This window comes from Hyaena hyaena, unplaced genomic scaffold (genome assembly GCF_003009895.1).
Source record: "Hyaena hyaena isolate Hyena2069 unplaced genomic scaffold, ASM300989v1 scaffold_52, whole genome shotgun sequence".
Lineage (NCBI taxonomy): Eukaryota > Metazoa > Chordata > Mammalia > Carnivora > Hyaenidae > Hyaena > Hyaena hyaena.
This window is the reverse complement of record NW_024080684.1, coordinates 2739486-2762511: the sequence shown is the minus strand read 5'-3', so window position 1 is coordinate 2762511 and position 23026 is coordinate 2739486. Positions and strand designations below refer to the sequence as shown.

At 37.6% G+C, this 23026-nt stretch overlaps 1 protein-coding gene across 5 annotated transcripts in view; it reads left to right on the top strand.

The window, feature by feature from the left end:
- Window positions 1–23026, top strand: part of UTRN (utrophin) — a 576845-nt gene that overhangs the window by 455570 nt on the left and 98249 nt on the right. For all 5 annotated transcript variants that reach the window (XM_039230877.1, XM_039230878.1, XM_039230879.1 and 2 more), the window contains 3 exons: window positions 576–705; window positions 16200–16468; window positions 22024–22170. In XM_039230877.1, the coding sequence (XP_039086808.1) occupies window positions 576–705; window positions 16200–16468; window positions 22024–22170 (546 nt within the window). The remainder of the gene's footprint in view (window positions 1–575; window positions 706–16199; window positions 16469–22023; window positions 22171–23026) is intronic.

Sequence of the window (23026 nt, the reverse complement as noted above, 5' to 3'; positions counted from 1 at the left end):
AAAATCGTAATTGCCTCAGCGTGAGAGATGGAACCTATTTGAAGATAATTGGAGACTGTCTTTTATGTGTTCTCTTTGGTTTAGTTTTGATTTCATGTACTTTAATTTGTTTCTATCTCTTAGTTTTTCTTCTTTAATATATTCTAAAGAATGTAAAGCACTTCTGAGGATCTCATTACTACTTGTGAAATTGCCTTCTTCAGTACCATTGGGTGTAATTTTTTTTGTCAGTCTTATAAGAAAAAGGTATCTTTGAACAGGCTGTTCTATTTTAGCAATCTGACAGCAGTGATAGCCCTAAAAGTACATTTTGTGTAAGCTGAGATATAACAATTTCTCTTAGGTGAATATTGTAAAGATTTTTGTTTTGCATAGTTAAGTCTTATCATCTTTTTGCTTTTATATATATTTCATCATTAATATGTGTAAAATTTATATTTTCACTTCTAACTTTGCTTAAATGGTTACTAGTCATTCCCTTGACAAGTATGGTCAGAAGGAGTCTCATTGAAGATATTCCATTACTTGGTGAACCCAGTAGGTTACAAATTCAACTTCTGCTTCTCTTTGCAAAGGCCCTGAGACGGGAGTTAAAGGAGAAAGAGTATTCCGTCCTGAATGCAATAGACCAAGCTCGAGTTTTCCTGGCCGATCAGCCAATTGAGGCCCCCGAAGAACCAAGGAGAAACCTGCAATCAAAAACAGGTGAGATTGGGTTCCTTCGTACATTGTAAAAGTCATGCAAGGGGAACAAAAACCTGAAATCAAGTAGGAGATTCCTTACAGCATTTCAGGATCTAATATTAAAATTTTTCCTTTGAGTGTGAGTTCAGTCAAATACGTTGTTATGTAACAAATATCTAGATTTTTAAATTAAAAATGAAATGACCGTATAGATTCATATCCTTATTTTAAAAGGAAATTAACTGCAGAATAATGGATTTAGGAAAAGACATCCTGTAATTAATATTTCTTTGAGAAAGAAAAATTGACATTTCTTATATTTAAGCAAATTACATAATAAATAATTGCAAGTGGAGAGTGACATTTAAAATAAAATATATAGAAATACAGAAATATCCATAAAGTAAGATTTTTTAAACTTGTAGTTTTCCATATTACCTTTTATTTTTATTTTTATTTTTTTATTTTTGAGAGAGAGAGATAGAGATAGAGCATGTACAGGGGAGGGGCAGAGAGAGGGAGACAGAATTCACAAAGGAGGCTCCAGGCTCTGAGCTGTCAGCACAGAGCCTGATGCAGGGCTTGAACCCATGAACTGTGTGAGATCATGACCTGAACTGAAGTGAGACACTTAACCGACTGGGCCACCCAGGTGCCCCCCAGATTACTTTTTAAAATAAGACACTAAAGCACCTTTCTTTTACAAGCAGACAACAGAAAATTAACCTATTTATGTCCTATTTATGTACTTTGGCTTAAAGTTGAAACAGTAACGACCTCATTAGCAAATAGTAGTAAATCCCACAGTAAATTTAAGAGAGGAATTTTGGGGCCAATATAGATCTTTATTATGATTTTTCACTGTTGTCAATAAAAGCATTCTGATGCATTTATAAAAACAAGCATGCCATTTGAAATATTTAAATATTTTTTAAAAAACAATTATTTTAGAGGGAGAGCACAGATGAGGGAGAGGGGGAGAGGAAGACTCATAAGCAGTCTCCATGCTCAGCGTAGAGCCCAGTGCGGGGCTCAATCCCATGACCCTGAGATCATGACTATAGCCCAGCTAGATCAGATATTTGGACAAGTAGCCATTTTCCTCCTCACCCTTTCTCAGAGTATAATTTCCCATCAAGATCATGATGTTCCTTTCACTCATGTGTGGAGTTTGAGAAACTTCACAGATGACCATAGGGGAAGGGAAGGAAAAATAAGATAGTAACAGAGAGGGAGGTAAACCATAAGAGACTCTTAGATCTAGAGAACAAACTGAGGGTTGATGGGGGGTGGAGCAGGGTTGGGGGATGGGGAAAATGGGTGATGCACATTAAGGAAGGCACTTACTGGGATGAGCATTGGATGTTGTATATAAGCGATAAATCACAGGAATCTACTCCTGAAGCTAGACTACACTGTATGTTAGCTAGCTAAAAAAAAAAAAAAAAAAAAAAAAAAAAAAAAAAAAAAAAAAAAAAAAAAAAAAAAAAAAAAAAAAAAAAAAAAAAAAAAAAAAAATTATGATGTTCTTTGCCCTTTAAGCCTAGATTTATATGTATGTTGTGTACACGCACACACACATACACACAGTATACTTTTTTTTCTAGCATTCATTTTTTAAATTTTTAAAAAGTTTATTTTTGAGAGAGAGAATGTGTGAGCAGGGGTGGGGACGAGAGAGAGAGAGAGAGAGGGAGGGAGGGAGGGAGGGAGGGAAGGAGACAGAGAATCCCAAGTAGTTTCCACACTGTCAGCACAGAGCCCAACATGGGGCTCGAACCCATAAATCATGACCTGAGCTGAAGACTGAGCTTAACCAACTGAGCCACCCAGGTGCCCCTAGCATTCATTTTGTTTTTAGAGTTTATTTGTTTATTTTGAAAGAAAGAGAGTTCCCAAATGGGGGAGGGGCAGAGAGAGAAGAAGAGAAAGAGAATCCCAAGCAGGCTCCACGCAGGCAGCACGGAGCCCCATACGGAGCTAATGCCCACGACTGTGCGATCACAACTGGAGCAAAATCAAGAGTTGGATGCTCAACCAACAAAGCCACTCAAGCATCCTTCTAGCATCCATTTTTATTTTCTTCTGGTAGCATCACTGTCTTTCCAGTTAGCCCACTGGGGACTTAAGTCATTGCTGGGCCTCCACTTCCGACAAACCCCTCAGTCTGCAGATCACTCATAATTGTTACTTCTCACTTTGAAGAGGTATTCCTTCTGAGTACTCTGTTATATATGTATTATACACACACATAGATACACAGCATGCACATGTACACATAGTAGGTGCTTACTACATAATTGCTGAATGAACGCATGCATGTGCTGAGCACCTGTGGGTGCTTGGGCCTTGAGGAGGTTCAGGCAAGAGGGAGGACCACAGTGAGGCAGGATCATCACAGGCAGCGTTCCCCAGTGAGAAGCAGAGCGGCTTTGTGCCTGGGCAGCGGGTGGGAGTGGGGAGGTGGTCCGTGCTGTCTGGTTCAGATTACAGAGGACCTACAAGGTCAGACAGAACATCTCAACACAACAAGAAAAAAGGCACTATTACAATTGTTGTTGTTAAGCTTGGGAGAAAAATAAGTTCACTTGTCTCACCTTTTCCAATTTAAAGTCCACCTTAAATCTGCTTTTCTCGTCTCCTTGCTTCCCTAGCACTTTCCAGAGAATAGAGGAAACGTTTATAGTAAGCTGCTTCATAGCAGTAAAAAAGTGTTACTCTATCACTAAAGCTTTACTATATCACTATCACTTTACTATAAATTTTCCTTTTTAGTGGTTAGTTAGTCTAAAGGGTAAGATAATGTTGCTTTTTTGAGTTCTTATTTTCTGTTACATTTGGGTCATTCCTAAGCCTCATTTCCCATACTATATTGGGGGCAGGAGAAAAAGTCATCTAAACTGATGATAAAGTTAAACTACTTTATGATTTTCTTGTGGCTTAGTTTTTATGATTAGCAACTTTTATACTTTCTTTCTTTCCCGATATTGTTTTCTGCAATGCTAGTTGATGTTACCTGCTGTTAAAAGTAAATGAAAGAAAATTATCCAAAATAGCTTTTATACTTTTGCTGTTCACCATGAATTAAATAGAGCTGCTATCAGAAATAGAGAGCATTGGAACATTAGTTATTGTGTGTGATGCTCCCTGAAGTACTCACTGTTGGAGGGGATAGAGTAGGGACGGTAGAATGATTTTTTATTCTATTTAATATTCTGTGTGGACTGTGCCATAGGGACACTTCAAAATGGATCCATTTCTTTACTTTTAAGTAACTAGTTCAGAAAATACTTCTCTGCATGGTTTTTCTTTTCTAAATGCCTTTCCTTCTTCCAGTTCTTTTTTCTTTTTCTTTTTTTTCTATTATCAATTATCTTACAGTGGGGTGTGTGTGTGTGTGTGTGTCTGTGTGTCTGTCTGTCTGTCTGACTGGTAACCTGTGGCATTTTACTTGAGTGCTGTGTATCACAGGTATGAGTTATTCTCAGGCGTCTCTTCTATTAATTGATAAATGCTATTTAAAAGAAGTGATTATTTCCACTAAAGGATAAGTTGCTGATAAAGAATCTCATCAGGTATGCTCTGCTAGATATTTCCATTTTCCCCCAGTTTTGGAGGGGGTATATAATTGACATACAACATTGTGTGTTGTACACAACCTAATGATTTGATATGTGTACATATTGTGAAACCCTCACTGCAATAAGTCTAGCTAATATCCATCACCACTCACAGTTACAAATTATATTTCCTTTTGAAGAGAACTGTTAAGGTCTACTCTCTTACCATTTTTCAAAGATGTACATTTTAAATATTTAAAAGTCATTTTTAATATTAGTGCCTTACTTTAAAGCCCTTGCCATTTTTTTGTTAGGACTGTTTTCTTTTTTGTTTTAAAATGTTTACTTATATTTGAGAGAGAGAGGGAGACAGTGCTTGTACAAGTGGGGAAGGGGCAGAGAGAGACAGGGACAGAGGGTCCCAAGTGGGCTCTGCAGAGAGCCTGATGCAGGACTTGAACTCACGAACTGGGAGATCATGACCTGAGCCAAAGTCAGATGCTCAAGTGACTGAGCCACCCAGGTGCCCCTATTGTTAGTTGTTTTTTAATTGTTATCTCTGCCTCAACATAGACACTACAGTGATATATATGAAACTCAGAACTGGCATTTGCTCCCCTGGTTTAAAAACCACCAGTAGCCCCTGTAACAGTATCTGAGCTCCTTCATCTGGCCCACAGGCTGCACCTCAGTTTTCCTGTGTGGGAGCATCTCATCGCTGTCTCCACCCCAAACTGATGTCCATTTGACACCAAACTACAAGTGATGTTCTGCAGGTAGTGGACTTCCTTGCCGTTATCCTGTTGCTTACAGTCCTGTTTGGTTTTTGGTTTTGTTTTGTAGGGTTTTTTTTTTTTCTGTCTTACCTGATTTCTGACTCCTTCCTTGTTTACCCACCCAGCCCCTGCTCATCCTGTCCCAGTCAGTGAAGGCTCAATGTCTTCCTGGGTCCTTTCCTCTCCTAGCTCTCTCCCAGGACCTCTCCATGATCTCTGACTGCGGTTCCAGCATCTGTATCCAGAGCTCAGCCCTTCCCTTGCGTAGCAACCTTTCTCACTTACTGTGAATTGAAAGAGTATGCAAAATTATCTGTGCAGTCAAGATAGATACTATATAGCAAATACAGTGAAGATCCTTAGTTTTGCTCATGGAAAAGCTGCTCTCTCAGAGATACTCGCTCTTACTTTAGACACTGTTGAAACTGGTTTCACTTGTTTCCCAGTGAATTGTGGGTATGTGGCTAATGGAAATGACAGTACAGGGAAAAGGGTGAAGGTGAGCAATGACTGCCTGCAGTGACAGCAATGAGGAGAAAGAAATTATAAAAGGATATATGAGCCTTCTAAAATAAAGCAAAACACAATAGTCTTTGGGGCTTTGTACAATAAAAGAAAGCTGAAGCTATGAATTATGGTTTATTTTTGAAGACAGAATATAATTCAGTTAAGAAAAGGCAGAGAGGGGCGCCTGGGTGGCTTAGTCGGTTAAGCGTCCGACTTTCGCTTAGGTCATGATCTCGCGGTTCGTGGGTTCGAGCCCCACGTCGGGCCCTGTGCTGACTGCCAGCTCGGAGCCTGGAGCCTGTTTCAGTCTGTGACTCCCTCTCTCTCTGACCCTCCCCTGCTCACGCTGTCTCTCTCTCCTAGAAATAAATAAAACATTAAAAAAATTTAAAAAAAAAAAAAAAGAAAAGGCAGAGGAATTTATGCTGTATTTTAGTATATTTCCTTTTAAAATGGTAACTGTAAAAATAGCTAAAAAGGTAAAGTGTAGCTGTCTGGACCACTGCTCAGAATAACTCATTCCCCTTACAAATGGTTATTAAGTAAATATAATTTTAATTGAACTAAAATCATCTGAATAATTATAGAAATTTTACAAAGTTCACAACTTTGTCAGTTTGCCCTTGTCTGGTTTAAACAATATGAAACTGTTCAATCCGATTTAATCTGTATCGTGTCAATACAGTACTTTTCCTTTTAACACAATTGAATTATTTTTCATCTGATTATAGTTACCTGGTTTATATCTGTTAAAAGGTAGAACAATAGAACAGTAAACCTCTTGTCGTCCTTTGCATCATTTTTTGTACTTCCCAAACCACTTTCATATTCTAACTATCCCAAAGAAGCAGGCAGATACAGCAGTATGCCTTTTTCTTTCTTTCTTTTTTTCTCAGTAAAAACCCAAAGGCCAAGAAAATACTGTGGTGCTGAACAAGGTCACCAGCTAATGTAGGGTAGATCCAAGAAGAGAGCACGAAGCTACTATGTTGGTGACCTTTCCTAACCTGCAGTGAGTGTTTTAGCTGGCTTTGACTGCATCTCTTCATTTTTATCTCCTCTCTCTGCTCATTGGTCAGGGACCTGTCTCCTCCACTTTCAGTGTCTGGAGCCTCTTTACCCTGTACAGCTGTTTTTTGACTTCTCCCGTATTCTCCTAGCCTCTCCTTACCCTCTGTTCTCAGTCCCAGCTTTCAATTCATGTGAAACTCAGGCTCAGCCACAGTCAGCCTTAGCCCGCTTCAGCCCCCAGACCTCTTGAGGTAATCAGGGATACACATGCCTTCTCACCTATTTGTCACCTACAGTTCAGGGTAAAGGTCAGGTTCTCACAGGGGAGTGAGAGCTTTCACATCAACATCCCTCTCTCCATGCTGCATAGAGATGTTGGTGCACATGCACGCACACATATACATATTTTATGATTTGAGGTTATGGTATCAATTGCTAAATAAAACTTTTATAGGATAGTTCACCTCTAAAAGTGTTTAGAAAGTTGTACTGTTTATTGTATATGTGGTAGAGAAAAGCTCTTTTCCTCTTCACAGCTTTTCACGTTTAAGTATTTTTATTCATCAATTTCCCCATGAGTCTTTAAAAATTATTTCAGTCAAGGCATTACTATTACTACAACTATTATTTTATTCCAGGCTGTCTGAACATTATTTCTTTTTTAGCCTGGCATACTTGATTAGTTGATTTTGTTTCATTTAAATGAAAGTCCTAGAAAAAAGAGAGCTATTAGTTAATTGTACTTTTTCTGCACTTTGTATGTGTACTTTGTATAATTGTGTATGCTTATACTTGTTATTAATGGTTAATCATTTTTTCAGATAAAGAAGTATGTATGGATTAATATTTTTCCTCTTTGGTCTACGACAACTGGCTATTTATATTTACTAATAATTAAGATTTTAATTCTAGGCATTCTGTTTTCTTTTAATTTTTAAGAGTTTCATCATATTTTAGAAAGTCTATTATTAGGAATATTTTTCTCCTGTGTGAAATCTTATATATGATGTAATAAAGAAACAATAAATGACATTTTTAGTCCACTATGTCAGTCCATTTTATGCCAGTATTAGCAAATGTGCAAATAAAGTTTCATGATCATTAAATGAGTGAAAATGTGAAATTATCATATAGTTTAGTACAAGTTACTTTTACATGGATTCCTAACATGTATAACTTAAGTTTACATAAAAAAATGGCAGTAATTATTTCCTTGCATCTCATAAAATGAGACCAAATTACACGTTATAACCTAAGTAATTAGGCTAGTAAAACTAATGGGTGTTTTTTCCCAGGGCATTTTTGTTTTCCTAATAACAGCTTTATTAATTAGAATCCTAGTTATTGTAAATGGCAAAGACCCAACTTCCAGAAGCATAGGCACAAGGGGGAATGTATCAGCCCCAGTAGCCAAACTACCAGAAGGGCAAGGTCACAGCTGGCCACAGGGACTGGAGTACCAGGCAGAAGCCTTTCTCTATGTCTTCCTTTCTGTCTCTCCCTAACAGTTTTAATTTTCTTAGTTTTCCTGTAACCGTATACCTCGTGACCTGATGCCAGGGAGGGACAGCCCTTCTTTAGGGGATAATTCTTAATTTTAGGGGTAATCTTTCAGGGTAGGGTTCCGATGGGCTCAGCTTGAGTAAGGTGGAGCTCAGGGTCTGCTGGGATTGGGTACCCCTGCTATAAATATAATATTAGATGGAGGAACAACCAGTGCCCAAGAAGGGAGGGAGGGAAATGTTAGTAAACATAGATGTGCATAGAGGGAGGTAAATGTTAGCAAACGTTGGTCAGGCAACATTGATCACAGTGTGAGGTGCCTCACATGTCTTATTTCCTTTAATCCTCACAACAACTCATTGAGAAAAAAAAAAAGCGGGGAGTGCCTGGATGGCTCAATCAGTTGAGTGCCTGACTTCAGCTCAGGTCATGATCTCCCGGTTTGTGAGTTCGAGCCCCACGTCGGGCTCTGTGCTTAACAACTTGGAGCCTGGAGCCTGCTTCAGATTCTGTGTCTCGCTCTCTCTCTGCCCCTCCCCCACTTGTGCTCTGTCTCTGTCTCTCACTCACACACAAATAAACATTAAAAAAAAAACCAACTCATTGAGGTGTGAGTACTCACCCATTTGACAGATGAGAAAACAAAGACTCTGAAAGGTTTGGAAGCACACTGTCACTCGTGACAGCATCGAAGTGTCATGTTGGGCTTGTCACTCACCAGACTTGGTGTACGTAACCACCATAGTATACTCTCATTACCCCATAATCATAAGTGCTTCCAGCAGTTCAGTGAAATGATTTTCTATATTCTACTTTAAAGCAATTTCATACAATAGTCAATGCGTTTGTAACTCTCTACTTTTCCCTTTACTGTTGCTTTTTCTTTACTAAAATACCACTGTGCTTAATAGAATGACATAGCAGTTCACTGATTTCCTAGCATCAAGGGAGAAGGTGGTTAGGCAATATTAGACTTGTCTTTTTAATTTTCATATAAAAACTTGAAGGATAAATAATAGCTTTCAGGCTTATAGACCAAGACAATAATTTAATTAGCTTCTCAAGTCCAAATTAGATTAGTAATGTTGTAATGCATGAAAAAACACAGAAAAATATAATGTTTCTTTCTTTTCCAGTGTTCTTAACTACAGAGCAGCAATGTGATCCTTCCCAAATTAAAGTTCTATAATGTATGGATGGATGTAATCAATCTAGCCTTCAGCTTTTCTAAAATATATGAGTCGGCTGAATAAGCCCACTGATTGGGTAAAAATTTCAAAAACTTTTTTGCATGATAATGAATACCATAGTAATGAAATCCAATTTGAATAAACAAATCAACATTCTTGATGAAGAATTATATGATAACAAAGGTTAGTTTGATGGGCACAACATTTTAAATTCATTGTTCACCATCTGTTAGCTTCTCTAATCACTATCGCAACCATCCATAAATTACATTTGCCTCATAAAAAAGATGGCAGTATTTTTACATGTATATATTTCCTTAAAATCAACATCTGGGATGTTACCCTTTTAAATATAAAGAATAGGAGGCTACTAAACTCTTTTAATGGGGTAGCATACTTATTTTACTGTTTCTGTTGTTCCTCTCAAAAGCTGGAATCTTTAAGAGTGAATTAGAGTGTTTGCCATTTTTTTTAAGTTTATTTTATATATTTTGAGAGAGAGAAAGAGTGCATGCAGGAGGGTCAGAGAGAGAGAGAGAGAGAGAGATTGAGTATCCCAAGCAGACTCCAAGCACAGAACCCCGTGCCGGGCTCAATCCCGTGAACAAGTGAGATCATGACCTGAGCCAAAATCAGGAGTCAGAAGCTTAACTGACTAAGCCTCCCAGACACACCAAGGGTTTGCCATTTTTTTAAAAGTTTAATGCTAGCAAAGGCATAAAGTCTTCTCTCCAGTTAAACTCCTCACTTATTATGGCAGTAGATAAACATAAGACCTACCTAACTTCTTTTGCAAGAATGGCTAAGTATTTTAAATACCGAGGATACAACAGTGAAGAAAACACATCCTGCCCCTCCTGGATTTTACATTCCCAGCTTCTCTTCTTCTCAGTTCCACCCCCTCCCCGCAGTGACCTGTCTGCTGCTGTCCAGCACACAAAAATGACTTGCAGAGATTACAAAACAGCCACCAGTGTGAGGAAATTCAGGAAATATTCAGTTACAGGAAATTGAAAGCTGGATCTCAGGTTGCTTAGCCAGGTCTGTTCCAGGGTGTCTGTGCTATTCCTGCTCTTTTCCTTGGAGGTTACTTTTCTTAATGATCTGTCCTTACTTCTTCCTCAAGTCTATGCTGGGTTTATTTGCTTTGGCCCACTTTATAGGAGGAGTAAAACTTAAAAGTATCCAGACTCTGGTTCTACCTCCATTAACTTCTGATCAAAAGTACCATTTCTCTCCCTCCGCAGTGTGCTGCATTTCTGTTTTCCTCTCCATGCTCCTTCTCTCTCTTACTACCTTGCATATGGGTGTTTGTGAAAGATACTTCCTAAAGCTCTATACTTTGGAGTTCTTGCCTTTCTCTAAATACATCTGTTTAGTGTCCTTTTTTGTTCCCTTGAGGGTTTGAGAAGTCCCTTGACAGCATGGATGGGTACATATCCTCTTTATCATGTTCTTAAAAGATTTGGGCTACACATGAGCAGGTTAATCTAGTCTGAGTAACCTCTTACTATTGTCACTCTTATAATGTATCAAATGAACATAATTAGAAATATTACAGTAATCAGCTGATGGCCCTTGATGATGTACTTGTAATCTAGTTCATAATGATTGTTATCATCATACAAAATAGGAAGAGGGTGGAGTCCTCTTAAACACTGATCATCAGAGATTAAGTTAATCTTAATCATGTAATCAGAAAATGTAGGAGAGAAAATATTTCCCATTATTTTAATCAGAAGCATCTTTTGATCATGAAGGGGAGAGAGAGAGAGAAAATGGAGGGCAGGTCAGGAGAAGGATAGTAAGAGCAAGTCAGGTTGAGTCTCTAGAGATATGGGGATGCTTTGTTTTTACCTGTGAATTCTTATTGGCTAATTCTTGGTTTCTTATGTGAAAATCCCTGGGGATGTCTATATCTCCCAGACTTAGTAATAAAATTATAAAAGCAATCATAAGAGAAATTAACCTGTGTTGAGGCCCTCCAGTGTGCCAGGCATGTGCTAGTAACTTTATAGTTATTAACTGAAATTAAAAAAGAGAAGGAGTATATTTATGATTATATAACTTGTTAGTGTTGGAATTGGCATATGATCTCCTAATTTTTCTTGCACTAGATTGTCAAGAAGTGAAAATGCTACTTTTCTATATTTGCTGGTCTTAATATTTTCTTTTCATCGCTTGGTGAAATACAACAAGAAGATTATAAATACATACAAAAAAAAAAACCCACCAAAGTGTACAAGTAAGATATTTGGAATTGCCATACTTGAAATAACTTTGTGAGGTTTATCCTTCTCTGTCACAGTAAAAACCTTTTTTGTAAGTGCTTTATATGGGTGTGGGGAGGAGGAAGGAAAGATACATAAGAAGATTTCCACTTGAAGTTATAAAGTTGAGTACGCACAGTAAAGAGTAAAGCTAAATCGTTCCATCGAGCCCCACTCGGCTCACTAATTACATCTAGAAGGCCTACTGGTCTCTAGAGTGGGTACTGGTAAATTAAGATGGAAAGAAATAAAACATGCATGACATAAGGCTTTAGAACCTACAAATAAAAAGTTACAATGGAGATTATAAATTCCAGTTTCATATTGAGCAACAAAATACAATAAATGTAGAAAACCTTTATTTAAAACACCTGGGCTGATCTTAATAGAGTTCTATATTATTTCATAGAAGAAACATATACTTTAACTTTTTTTAAAGCAAAATGTTTTTGTATAAGCACATAAGGAGATTGTTTTCCCTTCTGCTATTAAGATTTTTTTGAGATACATGGTGGCTTTGGCTTTTTTAGAGAATTGAATTTTAGACCTCTGAAAGCCCTTGGTATAAAATATTTTCCCAGCATGAGAAAATAGGATTCCCACTCAATACAAATGAGATGAGTAGGGTTATTTAGCTCACCCAGGAGCAAAGGGCAAGATGGGGGGCAGAGCTGGTCCCAAATCCCTGTCTCTGCTCTTGGACCAGCTTTTTTCCCCACACATTGCAGAGGACCAGGGCCAGTCTTTCTCTCTGTGCAGTAGAAGCAGTGTGCTATAAATGCCACCAATTAATTTGCATAGTCGAAGAATAGAGATCATTGGACAAGAGAGAAGAATTGAGGATTGATCATTGCTTTCTCTTGTCTTTTTTCTTCTTTTTCTTCTTTCTTCTTCCAAAAAGACAGTTATCAATTGTGCCCTAAAAGATAGTTATAAAGAAATCACCATTTAAAATTACACAAATAGGAAATTAATATAATATGTATAATATAATTTTATTTAATATAGTAAATTTATAATTTATATTTATAAATATTTATAAATGATGTATTTATAATAGATTATAAGTAATCTATTGTATATTATGTATAAATATATAATATATAGAAAGTAACTATAATTCCACATTTGGTCAGTTCATTGGGAAAGCCTGTCAGAGGAAGAGAATGGAGAAACAAGAGTGTTGCCCCTCAAAGAAATCCATAGAGAAGCACTTACGTGCACGCACGCACGCGCACACACACACACACACACACTCTACAGGGAATAGGAAAGTGACAGAAAAAGCGCTTCTGGTCTGAAAATTGTCAGTAAATTTATTTGGTTTTATCCTGCTGTTTCCTCAGTCTCCCAGATTAGCCTCTATTACCGCCTTTTCAAATGCAAATTAGATTACCCTCTTATCTCTGAGCTTCATTTGCTCTCCAGCCTTCAGTATTTAGTGGCCCTGCGCTGCGTGGGAATGACATACCAACTCACCAGAGTGGAAATACTCCAGTTTCAGCAGCAGGGACCAGAGAAATCAATTTGTGAGCCAAGAAGCTGGCGGTGCTTTGTCCTGGAAGCACATTACAGTCATCGGGGGAGCTTTTAAAATATATCCACACTGCCCTTCACCCTTGACCAACTAACTGTGAATCTTTTAATATTCTGGGGTAGGGCCCCTGGGGTTCAGTATTTAAAAAACAAACAGGCAAGCAAATAGGGGGTTCTCCTATGTCCCCTGAATCCTGAACCCCTGGGTCCAGTATCCAGTAAATTCTCTACTCCTGCATAAGGGTCTTAAAATTTATGGCAAAAAAAATCTCTTCATAAGTTTTGAAGGAAATGTGGTCCTTTGATTTTTAAATAACTAGAGGATTTTTTTAATGTAATGATAAATGCCTTTATTATTTTCATCGTTTATGCCTTTTTTGTTTGCTGTTTTAAATTGTTTTTCTCTTCTCTACGTTGTCAAAACTTAATACTTCATATGTTGCTGCTTATTACCTGTTTCACAAACCTTCTGGAAGGTTTGTGTTTTGTTTTGCACCTCCCTCTGTTCTTCTTTTAAAGGGTGCATTCAAAGGAGATCAGTACTGTAATAAGAGGCACTTTTATTCTGACTCGTGATCAGTTAACATGTATCCTTTCTGGCAAACAGATGGGGAATTGAGCATAGAGTTTTTCTTTCCGTGTGAGTAGCTGTTTGAGTAGGGATTATATAATAAATACCACAAAAGGGCTGCTCAATCAAAAGATTTTACATTAAGTGAATACAAAAATGTCCCAGCCATGTTGGGTGTTTTGTCACAGGACAAAGAAGCTGCCTATCTCCCTGCCAGGTGACTCGCTGACTGACTCAGAAACCGTTTTTTCTTTATTCAGGGAAAAATCATCACAATTAAGTTGTCTGTTCTGAAATTAGTACTGTATCTTTTTCTTTTACAGAAGCCAGTGAAACACAGGGGCTTAAAATAGGTCTTTGGAAAAGCCCAAGTGACTTATTAACAAACACAGGTGTTACCATCATAAAAATTACCACTCCCTTTCTCATGGGGCTATTAAAAATTTTTTTTCATCTCACAGAAATAGCGCGTATTTGTTTTACATATTTTATATTATGTATATGTAAGTATATAAACAAAACAGAAACATTTTATGTTTATATCAACAAAATATATTACATTTAAGTGTTAGGTATTTCTCATTTTCTGCTTAAGGATTTAAATAGTTTGTCTAATGGTGTATCTTTCCTCCAGTATTGTTGGACTGGACTGTATCACAGCTCAAGCTTTCCTAGAAGCTGGGTGTTTGATTCACTTGTTTTCCTTATTTATCGCTTACTGGTGGGTTCAGTCTATCTACCTATCGTAACCCAGAATCTCATTGTAATCAATTCAGTTGCGAAGAGATTATTCAGAACTCTATAGCCTCTAGCACTTCAGCAATGCAACTCCGAGTTCTGTGGCTGCTGAACTCTTCATGGTCCATTTGGTTCCCAGGCATTTATTACAGCTGCTTTTAAGTCTAAATATTGATGTCTAGAATTTTCTGGAAATTTAGGTAGATAAAAATATGTGTTCTATCCCCTTGCACTAGACTTTTAAATAATACTAAAGAAAGACGGGGGAGGGGGGTGCGCCTGGGTGGCTCAGTTGGTTAAGCATCCGACTTTGGCTCGGGTCGGATCTCATGGTTCATGGGTTAGAGCCCCGCATTGGGCTCTGTGCTGACAGCTAGCTCAGAGCCTGGAGCCTGTTTCAGATTCTGTGTCTTCCTCTCTCTCTGCCCCTCCCTCACTCATGCTCTGTCTCTCTCTGTCTCAAAAATAAATAAACTATAAAAAAAAAATTTTTTTTTTAGAAAGACAGGGGGACAAATTTATGTTGCATATGAAAGTTAGAGTTTAGGAGAGCTTGCTTTAGTTCATGTTACCCGGAGGTTTGATGAACACCCATTCATTTTTGAAATATTTTGAAGTAGAGTTGCTAATGAGATTGATAGCAAAAGATAGGATGTTATTACAAAGAAGAATAAATTATATATCTTTATATCTTAAATTAGTTTATAGTTTACCTTGATTGTATGTTTATGACTGCCCTCTGTTTTTAGTGGACGAACAGGACAATCCTCAGAACAGAGAGGTAAAAAAGGGGACACTGAGCACTTGGGTGGCTCAGTCAGTTAGACTTCTGACTTCGGCTCAGGTCACCGTCTCACAGTACACGAGTTCAAGCCCTGCATCAGGCTCTGCTGACGGCTCCCCCCACCCCCTCAAAAATAAACATTAAACAAATTTTAAGGGGAAAGAAAAGAAAGGGGATACCCTTGGGTAATGAGAGAACTGAGGCCCTGGAGTGTTAAGCTGGAGGTCTGTCTGACCTGATCTAAGGGTGTCTGCTCCATGTTCATCAGATTCCTCTGCTCTTGTCAGCTTTCTCATCTCTGTGTTTCTGACAGTTGTCTTTGAACTTAACTTTCATTTCTGTCTGTATCTTTTGCTTGTCTTCTAGATTCTTCCTCTTTCTTCCTGCCCCTGTCGTATGGCAGGGCCTTGCATTATGCCTCTCCTTTCCTGTCGAAGGTCTGACTTCATTTCAGACATCTTGGAAGCCTTCTTGCTGTATCCGAAATATTTGAGATGATCCTTGAAATTTTGCTGTCTTCCTCTTGACATGTTTGTGGACATGCTACACGTCTGGGCTACAGAAAGTGCCCTGTATTAAAGATGAACTGTCAAACAGATTCAGCAGTGATGAAGTATCAAAGATACATTATTTGTCTTCAGTTATTTTTTTAAGGAACATGATAAATTAATCTTATTTTCTCAGTCTTTCCTCATAGCTTAAAGCTAGTTCTCTCCTACTTATATGTCCCATTTTTATTTAGGACAGTGAAATGAAAGACTACCTTCGGATTTTATAAAACTAAATATATGCTAAAGAAGGATAGTTTTATTTTTTGGTGTAACATTTCAAGGTTTGTAAATATATTAAAATTCAAAAGTCACCAAACCCACTTGTTACTCTAACTTTTTCTCCTTTTGAGAAGTAGCTGGGAATCAGTAGAAGGAATACGGAGAAACTTTTTCTTCCCCTGGCTTGTGTAAACTGTGTCTCCATGCACCTACTAGCACCCCTTCAAAAGGCAGTGGTCACACTTGGCTATTGATCAAGCTTCCAAATATTCTTTTTTTTTTTTTTTTTCCAATTACAGAATTGACTCCTGAGGAGCGGGCCCAAAAGATTGCCAAGGCCATGCGCAAACAGTCCTCTGAAGTCAAAGAGAAGTGGGAAAGTCTAAACGCTGTCACTAGCAATTGGCAAAAGCAAGTGGACAAGGCACTGGAGAAGCTCAGAGATCTGCAGGGTGCCATGGATGACCTGGATGTTGACATGAAGGAGGTAGAGGCTGTACGAAACGGCTGGAAGCCCGTAGGTGACTTACTCATCGACTCGCTGCAGGACCACATTGAAAAAACCATGGTCAGCATCCCTGTCTCAGATAAAAGATTTGAAGAAATGTTTTATTGTTAAGTATAACACAGAGAGCCACATATAAACCTGTTATGAGAGAGTTTATGAAGCCAACCCCATTACAATTCCACCAAATCAGGATATGGAGCTTTTCAGTCACACAGCAGATGTTTTCCATATGCCCCTCACCATCACATCCCCCTCCCAACCAAACTGGTAATTAATGAGACTTGCACAATAATTTACCTTTATTCCTCTTTATACTTTTTTTTATCCAACTCTGTGTCTCTAAACACTGATGTATTTTTTTAAAGAAATATTGTGAAGTCCCTTTTAATCTCTTGATCTCCCCTCTATCCTTTTTGTTTGTTTGTTTTGCAATGTATTTGTCTAAGAAGCTGAATTGTTTGTGTTATAGTATTTCTCACAGCCTGGCTTTTTCAGCATGGCATCCACATGGTGCCCTTGGGCAGGTTCCTCTCTACTCTGTAGTTCCTGTAAATTGGTAGCTGGATTTAGAGATTTCATCAAAAATATACTGAGGACTCTTACGTAAAAACTTTATCTCCCTGTCTGAGTGTCTTATGGAAGGATTAGTTTAATTATAAACTTTGTTTGTGGTCAGGAATTGCCCAAAATTAAGGATGATAGATCTGTGTTCTAGAACCCCTTTGGGTCCCATATTCTAGAACATATCCAGAAAAAAAAGTTAATAGAATTTAGGCAGTAAGAGACACACAGTAGTAGGGTTTATGGCAGCCTAGTAAACTATATGCTAGATAGTCATGAATCAAATCAAAGAATGAACCAATAAAAAATCGGAAGGTGTTAAGATTGACAGTGTCAATATTGTGAATGTGATTTTTGTTGCAAAAGATATTTATGTTTTGTTCACAGACATTGGATAACATTTTCCCTTTGTTTTATGCATGTGGCTAAATAGGAAAGTGAAGGGTCAAGGAAATGAACTGAATATGCAACCTGATTATGTACATATATTATGTAAATATATGTATATCTAGACATAGGAATAATAATGGCTAGCTTTAATTGAGGCTTTCTGTGTGCCAGGAGCTGTTCTTAGCCAGTGTACATTGACAGCTCTTTTAATCCTCACACCAACCGAGAGATAGGTAGTGTTAAGCCCATTTTACAAAAGTCAGAACTGTAGGGGTGCCTGGGTGACTCAGTCAGTTAAGGGTCCGACTCTTGATTTTGGCTCAGGTAATGATCTCACAGTTTGTAAGTTTGAGCCCCATGTTGGGCTCTGCACTGACAGCTCAGATTCTCTGCTTGGGATTCTCTCTCCTCCCTCCTTCTCTGCCCTTTCCCTGCTCAAGCTCATGTTCCTTCTCTCTCTCTCTCTCTCTCTCTCTCTCAAAATAGATAAACTTCAAAAAATGGCAGCACTGCAGACATTGCTCAAGCGCACACAGCTAGTAAGTGGTAGAGTTTCCATAGTTTCTTACTTGCTCTTTTCTTTCATTGTAGAAACCTCACTTATATTAATGTAATTAAGCACAACTCTGATCAGCTCTTTGAATTCAGTGCTTTTGAAAATTACATATTGAATTTTAAACTTAAAAAATTTCACAACTCAAAAAGCATTAGTGTCTCCCACCTTTCATTATAAGTATGCATAAATGTGCAGGACTCTTGTGAATTAAGCAGGCTTCCTTTGACAGCTCTGGTGTCCTGAAAGCCAGATGAATCTGAGTTTAAAATAATGAACTGTAAATACAGCCTTTCAGTATAGGTTCTTTAGAAGTTACACGCTTGCAATTTAAAATTTTTTTTTTTTTTAACACTGGAAATCTTGAAGTCAGTAGTTTATAAACAGCATATTTTTTCTGGACTACAAAAATGGCTCTTGGTTGGAGCAAGAATTTACCCATTTGATTTGAAAGTATGAAGTTTTAATTCAGGATGACTAGTGTTGAAGGAAAAATGAAAATTGTATCTGGCCTAAAAGTTGATAAAGGCCTAAAAGTTGGGAGTTGTTAATCCCATTTGATTAAAGAAGTTACCCACTTCTCCATCCAAATTCTTTTGTTCAATTCTCTGCTTAAGTGGAAAGCCAGGAAAAATATAATTAATATTTAACAGAAAAGAATAAACTGTGGATTAAAATATTTTAACATCTTATTAGGAAAAAAGAATATAAAACTCAAGCCTCATCAAACCAAACAAAATGGATTCAAAGTTTGGGATGCTTTAAATGTATTCCAACCTATACTGCAAATCCTCCTGAAGCTGTTGGCAGATGAAAATAAGTTGCTAAATATTATTAAATATGTCAATGCGACTGGAAAACAAAATCTTTGGGGGTAATCAAATAACCTTAATGCCCTAAAATTATCCTTAATCATTCTTATTTGCCATATATACCACTTCCAACAGGAGAAGGCTTCCTCCTCCCCACCCCCCCACCCCACATCTGCCAGCAGGCTGGAGCACCTTTAATACAAGCAGATGTTTCTGTTTTTATAGCAAAGAAGACCACATCAGCTTTTATTTTCCTATAGGAAAGTGCAGGCACACACGATACATTGGTTCTTAATACTAGAACACACAGCAGATCTGCAACCATTTAAAACTTGCTCTACTTCAAGCTCCTTAATTTGGAAGCTCTTAAAAAGCAAAAGATAAACTTTATTAGTAGAAAGATTCCTTACTGCCATAAAACACTAAACCACAAAAACAAAACCCAATGACCTTGTTGGTCAAAGTCTTTTAATATTTTCATGTGTAGCTTGTAAGAGAAAAACATTACTGTTACAGAGGAAAGATGAAAACTCCTTGATTCGCTGTAAGATTTTTAAAATCTGTCTTGAAGATAGAATCTAATTTTGAAACATTTTTCCATCTTTTAAACTAAAAGGCTGTTCAAAAACATAAAAGCTGTTATTATTTTTATTATTTGAAGTTATAGAAACCTAAGAACACTTTCTAACATTTCATTTTTTTTAACTATTCTTTAAAAAATTTTTTAATGTTTATTTATTTTTTGAGAGAAAGAGACAGAGCATGAAGAGGCAATGGGCAGAAAGAGAGGGAGACACAGAGTCAGAAGCAGGCTCCAGCCTCTGAGCTGTCAGCACAGAGCCCAAGGTGTGACTCGAACCCATGAACCATGAGATGCTCAACTGACTGAGCCACCCAGGCACCCCTCTAGCATTTCATTTTTAATCTTTGATACCTACAAAATACAAAGACATTGATTTAAAAAGCTGATTAAAATTCTTGAGTCCTCCCAAGTAATCTGGGAGAGAATATTAAGGTATAATGTTAAAATACAACTGAAGAAACCATGAAAGATTTGAGTTCTGTGGTTATTGTTACACTGAATCTGAAGGAACTCAGATCTCTTCCAAGTCCCAACGGAAACCTTCTCTTTCCCTACCTTAACCCCACTTCTGTCTGTCCCAAGCTTCCATGTTAGTGGTTCATTCTTTAGACCTAGAAAGCATCTGTTATCATATAACTGCTTTTCTCATTGATCTGTATTCGTGTATCTGTGTACATATTCTGTCATCCATGAAAGACCAACGCCTGCAGCCATGGAGAAGACTGATCACAAGTCTAAAAGCCTCTTCCTTCCACTTTACAGCAACTGAGATGCCTTTGTGAGCTTCCCTTCTTCTGCCTGATTTTGAAATGTTGACACCTTTAGGGTTCTGGCAATATTTCTTACTTTACACACATTGACTTACATGTTCACTGTTTCACATGTCTTTTATACCCTGCCACCCCCTATGTGTGTACCTTTTATGCTGACTCTGGGCTCTGAGTCTGTTCTTCTGACTTTCCATCTTGAGTTTCTTCTCATGGCTTCTGAGCACGTTCAAGAATTTTGAAACATGAAAAAATATTCTCTGATTTACCTAAAATGAATTTCCTTTTTAAAGTAAAGCTATATTTGTAATACTATTTTGGTTTTTAGCAACTATAATGAATATTTTTAGCCTACACATGTTATATAAGGGGGAAATTATATAGGGTAACTGGTTTTGGAAAAGAGAAAGTTTGGTATGAAGAGAGAAGAGAGAAAGGAAATGGTTAAAGAGGCTGTCTTTTTATAAGCATAATGGGGAAGCCAGATTAATACTGTAGTATTCTAGTAAAAAGTCATGGTCTTCAGAGCACTCTGATATATAATGTTTTATTAACCAAACTTGGTATGGGTGAAAAGGAAGAAGAAAGGAGAGTTGTAGACACATGCTTATCTCTTAAGGGGTGGGATGGTAGAAGTGATGTAACTTGAGGACTGGTACCAACTGTCTGTTCACATCTAATACATATAAGCTCAATTTGGTATGTGATTAACTCTGATTTTGTGACATACTAAAGAAATAACAATATACCATTCTCTTTTAGTATCTCAGTTCAGTTCTCAGTTGTATATTGGCTTAATCTTGCCTTCATCAATAGAAGTAAATTCTCCCCTCTTAAATTGCAGACTTTGCACTGAATACTAGAGAGTGCTTGTTGTCAAGAAGCTTCTATTCTTGAGGGACATCAAGTATATGGATGTACTAAGAGCTCTAATAAGGAATGATATGATATTTAAAATACGTAACAACTGGTCTGTATAGCACCAAAGAATCAGAGTGGCTCCCACTTATAAAACCCAGTCTGTGTGTTTGGATGTGTGCTAGCTGAAAGTCCTGACTGGGTTCAAGAAGGCAGAGAGAACACTGCAGAATATGTAGAGGGGCTTCCAGCCAAGAATGATGAGAGAAGAGCCTCAGAGAAATCTTCCCTGAATTAGGATGGATGGGTGGGGCACCTGAGTTGCGTCTTTTAAAGCATGAATTAGATCCAGGCAAAGACTTTGTTGGAAAAACATGAACATAGAGGCAGGCAGAATTATGGCACGAGAATGGAGAAAACTGTTGTTTTCATTATTCTGTTAGCTCTTATGGGACAAATTACTGTCACTGGCCCAAAATATCTTGTTTTTTTCTTCCTCTCTTCATATACATCCTCCACCCCCACCTGTAGCATCTCTCTGTACTGTGCCCAGAGGTGGCATTTGTCACTAAGCCTCCTTTACCTCTTTTCTTAGGGACCCTTCTCTTCCTGCTCCTCCTCTCACCATAGCGATCATCGATGATTTTGGAAGGATCAAAACTTACCCCTTGAGTATATAATAGTCATAGGTTTTGTTGTTAGGAAAGTTGTTCTCACTGGCCACTGTCTAACTTAATTTTAAATGGAAATGAAGATGGAAAATATGAAAGGAAATTGAAGGTAGAATTAAGACTATAAATTCAGAAAGTGGATAATAATGGCAAACATTCTCAGATGAACTTACATAAAATGGTAGATTTGTAGGAAACACGTGATTATTTCAGTGAGTTTGCATTCTAGTTTTTCTCTTTGTGCACCTGTTTTGATTCTCCAGGTTATAAAGGATGACTCCCAACTGCTAAAGACCCAGCTGTCAACTGTCATCAGTGGGTTCTCAGCTGATCTTCCCATTTTCTTTGAAGGAAAGTTCAAAATACTACCTTCCATTATATTCTTTTCCAGGAACATCATTTTTGTTTTTATTCCTCCAGGCATTTAGAGAAGAAATTGCACCAATCAACTTAAAAGTTAAAACAGTGAATGATTTATCCAGTCAGCTGTCACCACTTGACCTACACCCATCTTTAAAGATGTCTCGCCAGCTAGATGACCTTAATATGCGATGGAAACTTTTGCAGGTATCAGCTTATGCCTCTTCATAATCCAGCTTTATACCCTAGTTGGTCCTCAAACCCAGTCTCCTTATTCTACCACACACTCATCTTCTCTGTCTTTATTGGTTGTATTTGATAACAGATTTGTAGCATATAATATCATCAGGTATTTGTCTTTCCATATCTTGAACCCAGAGACCTCATTTATTTATGAATATAGGTTTTAACCTAATTTTATGATGTACTATTCATATGATATTTGTAGAAAACTGCAAAGGGTCAAATAAATCAATGCAATTGAAACCTATGGTAGGTCCCAGAAACATGTTCCCATAATGGCATAGGAAGGGGTCATTTTTCTTACTTTAGTTGTGTATTATTTTTCTTTTGAAAAGTTAAGAAATCTCCATCCTTCTTCCATGATTTGCCATGTAGATCTCTTGTTCATCTTTTCCAGCTAAGCACATTTATACTGTTGTGGTGTTTACTTTGAGCTCTTAGGTCTTTGCTGCTCCAATGCAGTTATTTCTAGGACTCTGGATATTACTTGCTCATCCCAGATTTAATAGAGCCACACCCAGAAGAACTCTGTAATATTACTAGATGTCAGCATTTGCGAGGCACTGTACATGCCAATCAGTCGTTCTTTGGCACAGCCTTTGCAGAGCTCTGTCCTGTTCAATGGCCAGTTCCTAGGAGTCATAATGATCACTTTTGTTCCCCTGAAAACTAGCAGGATAATTTAAGTGGAATATTGAAAAAAAACAACTCTTATTTCTCTTTATCTTTTGGGCCTAAAATGCAATATTTAATGAGATAAATGTGTGATTTGAGGTGGTAAATGAAATCATTTTTATTTTAAAGATACAATATTTTACAG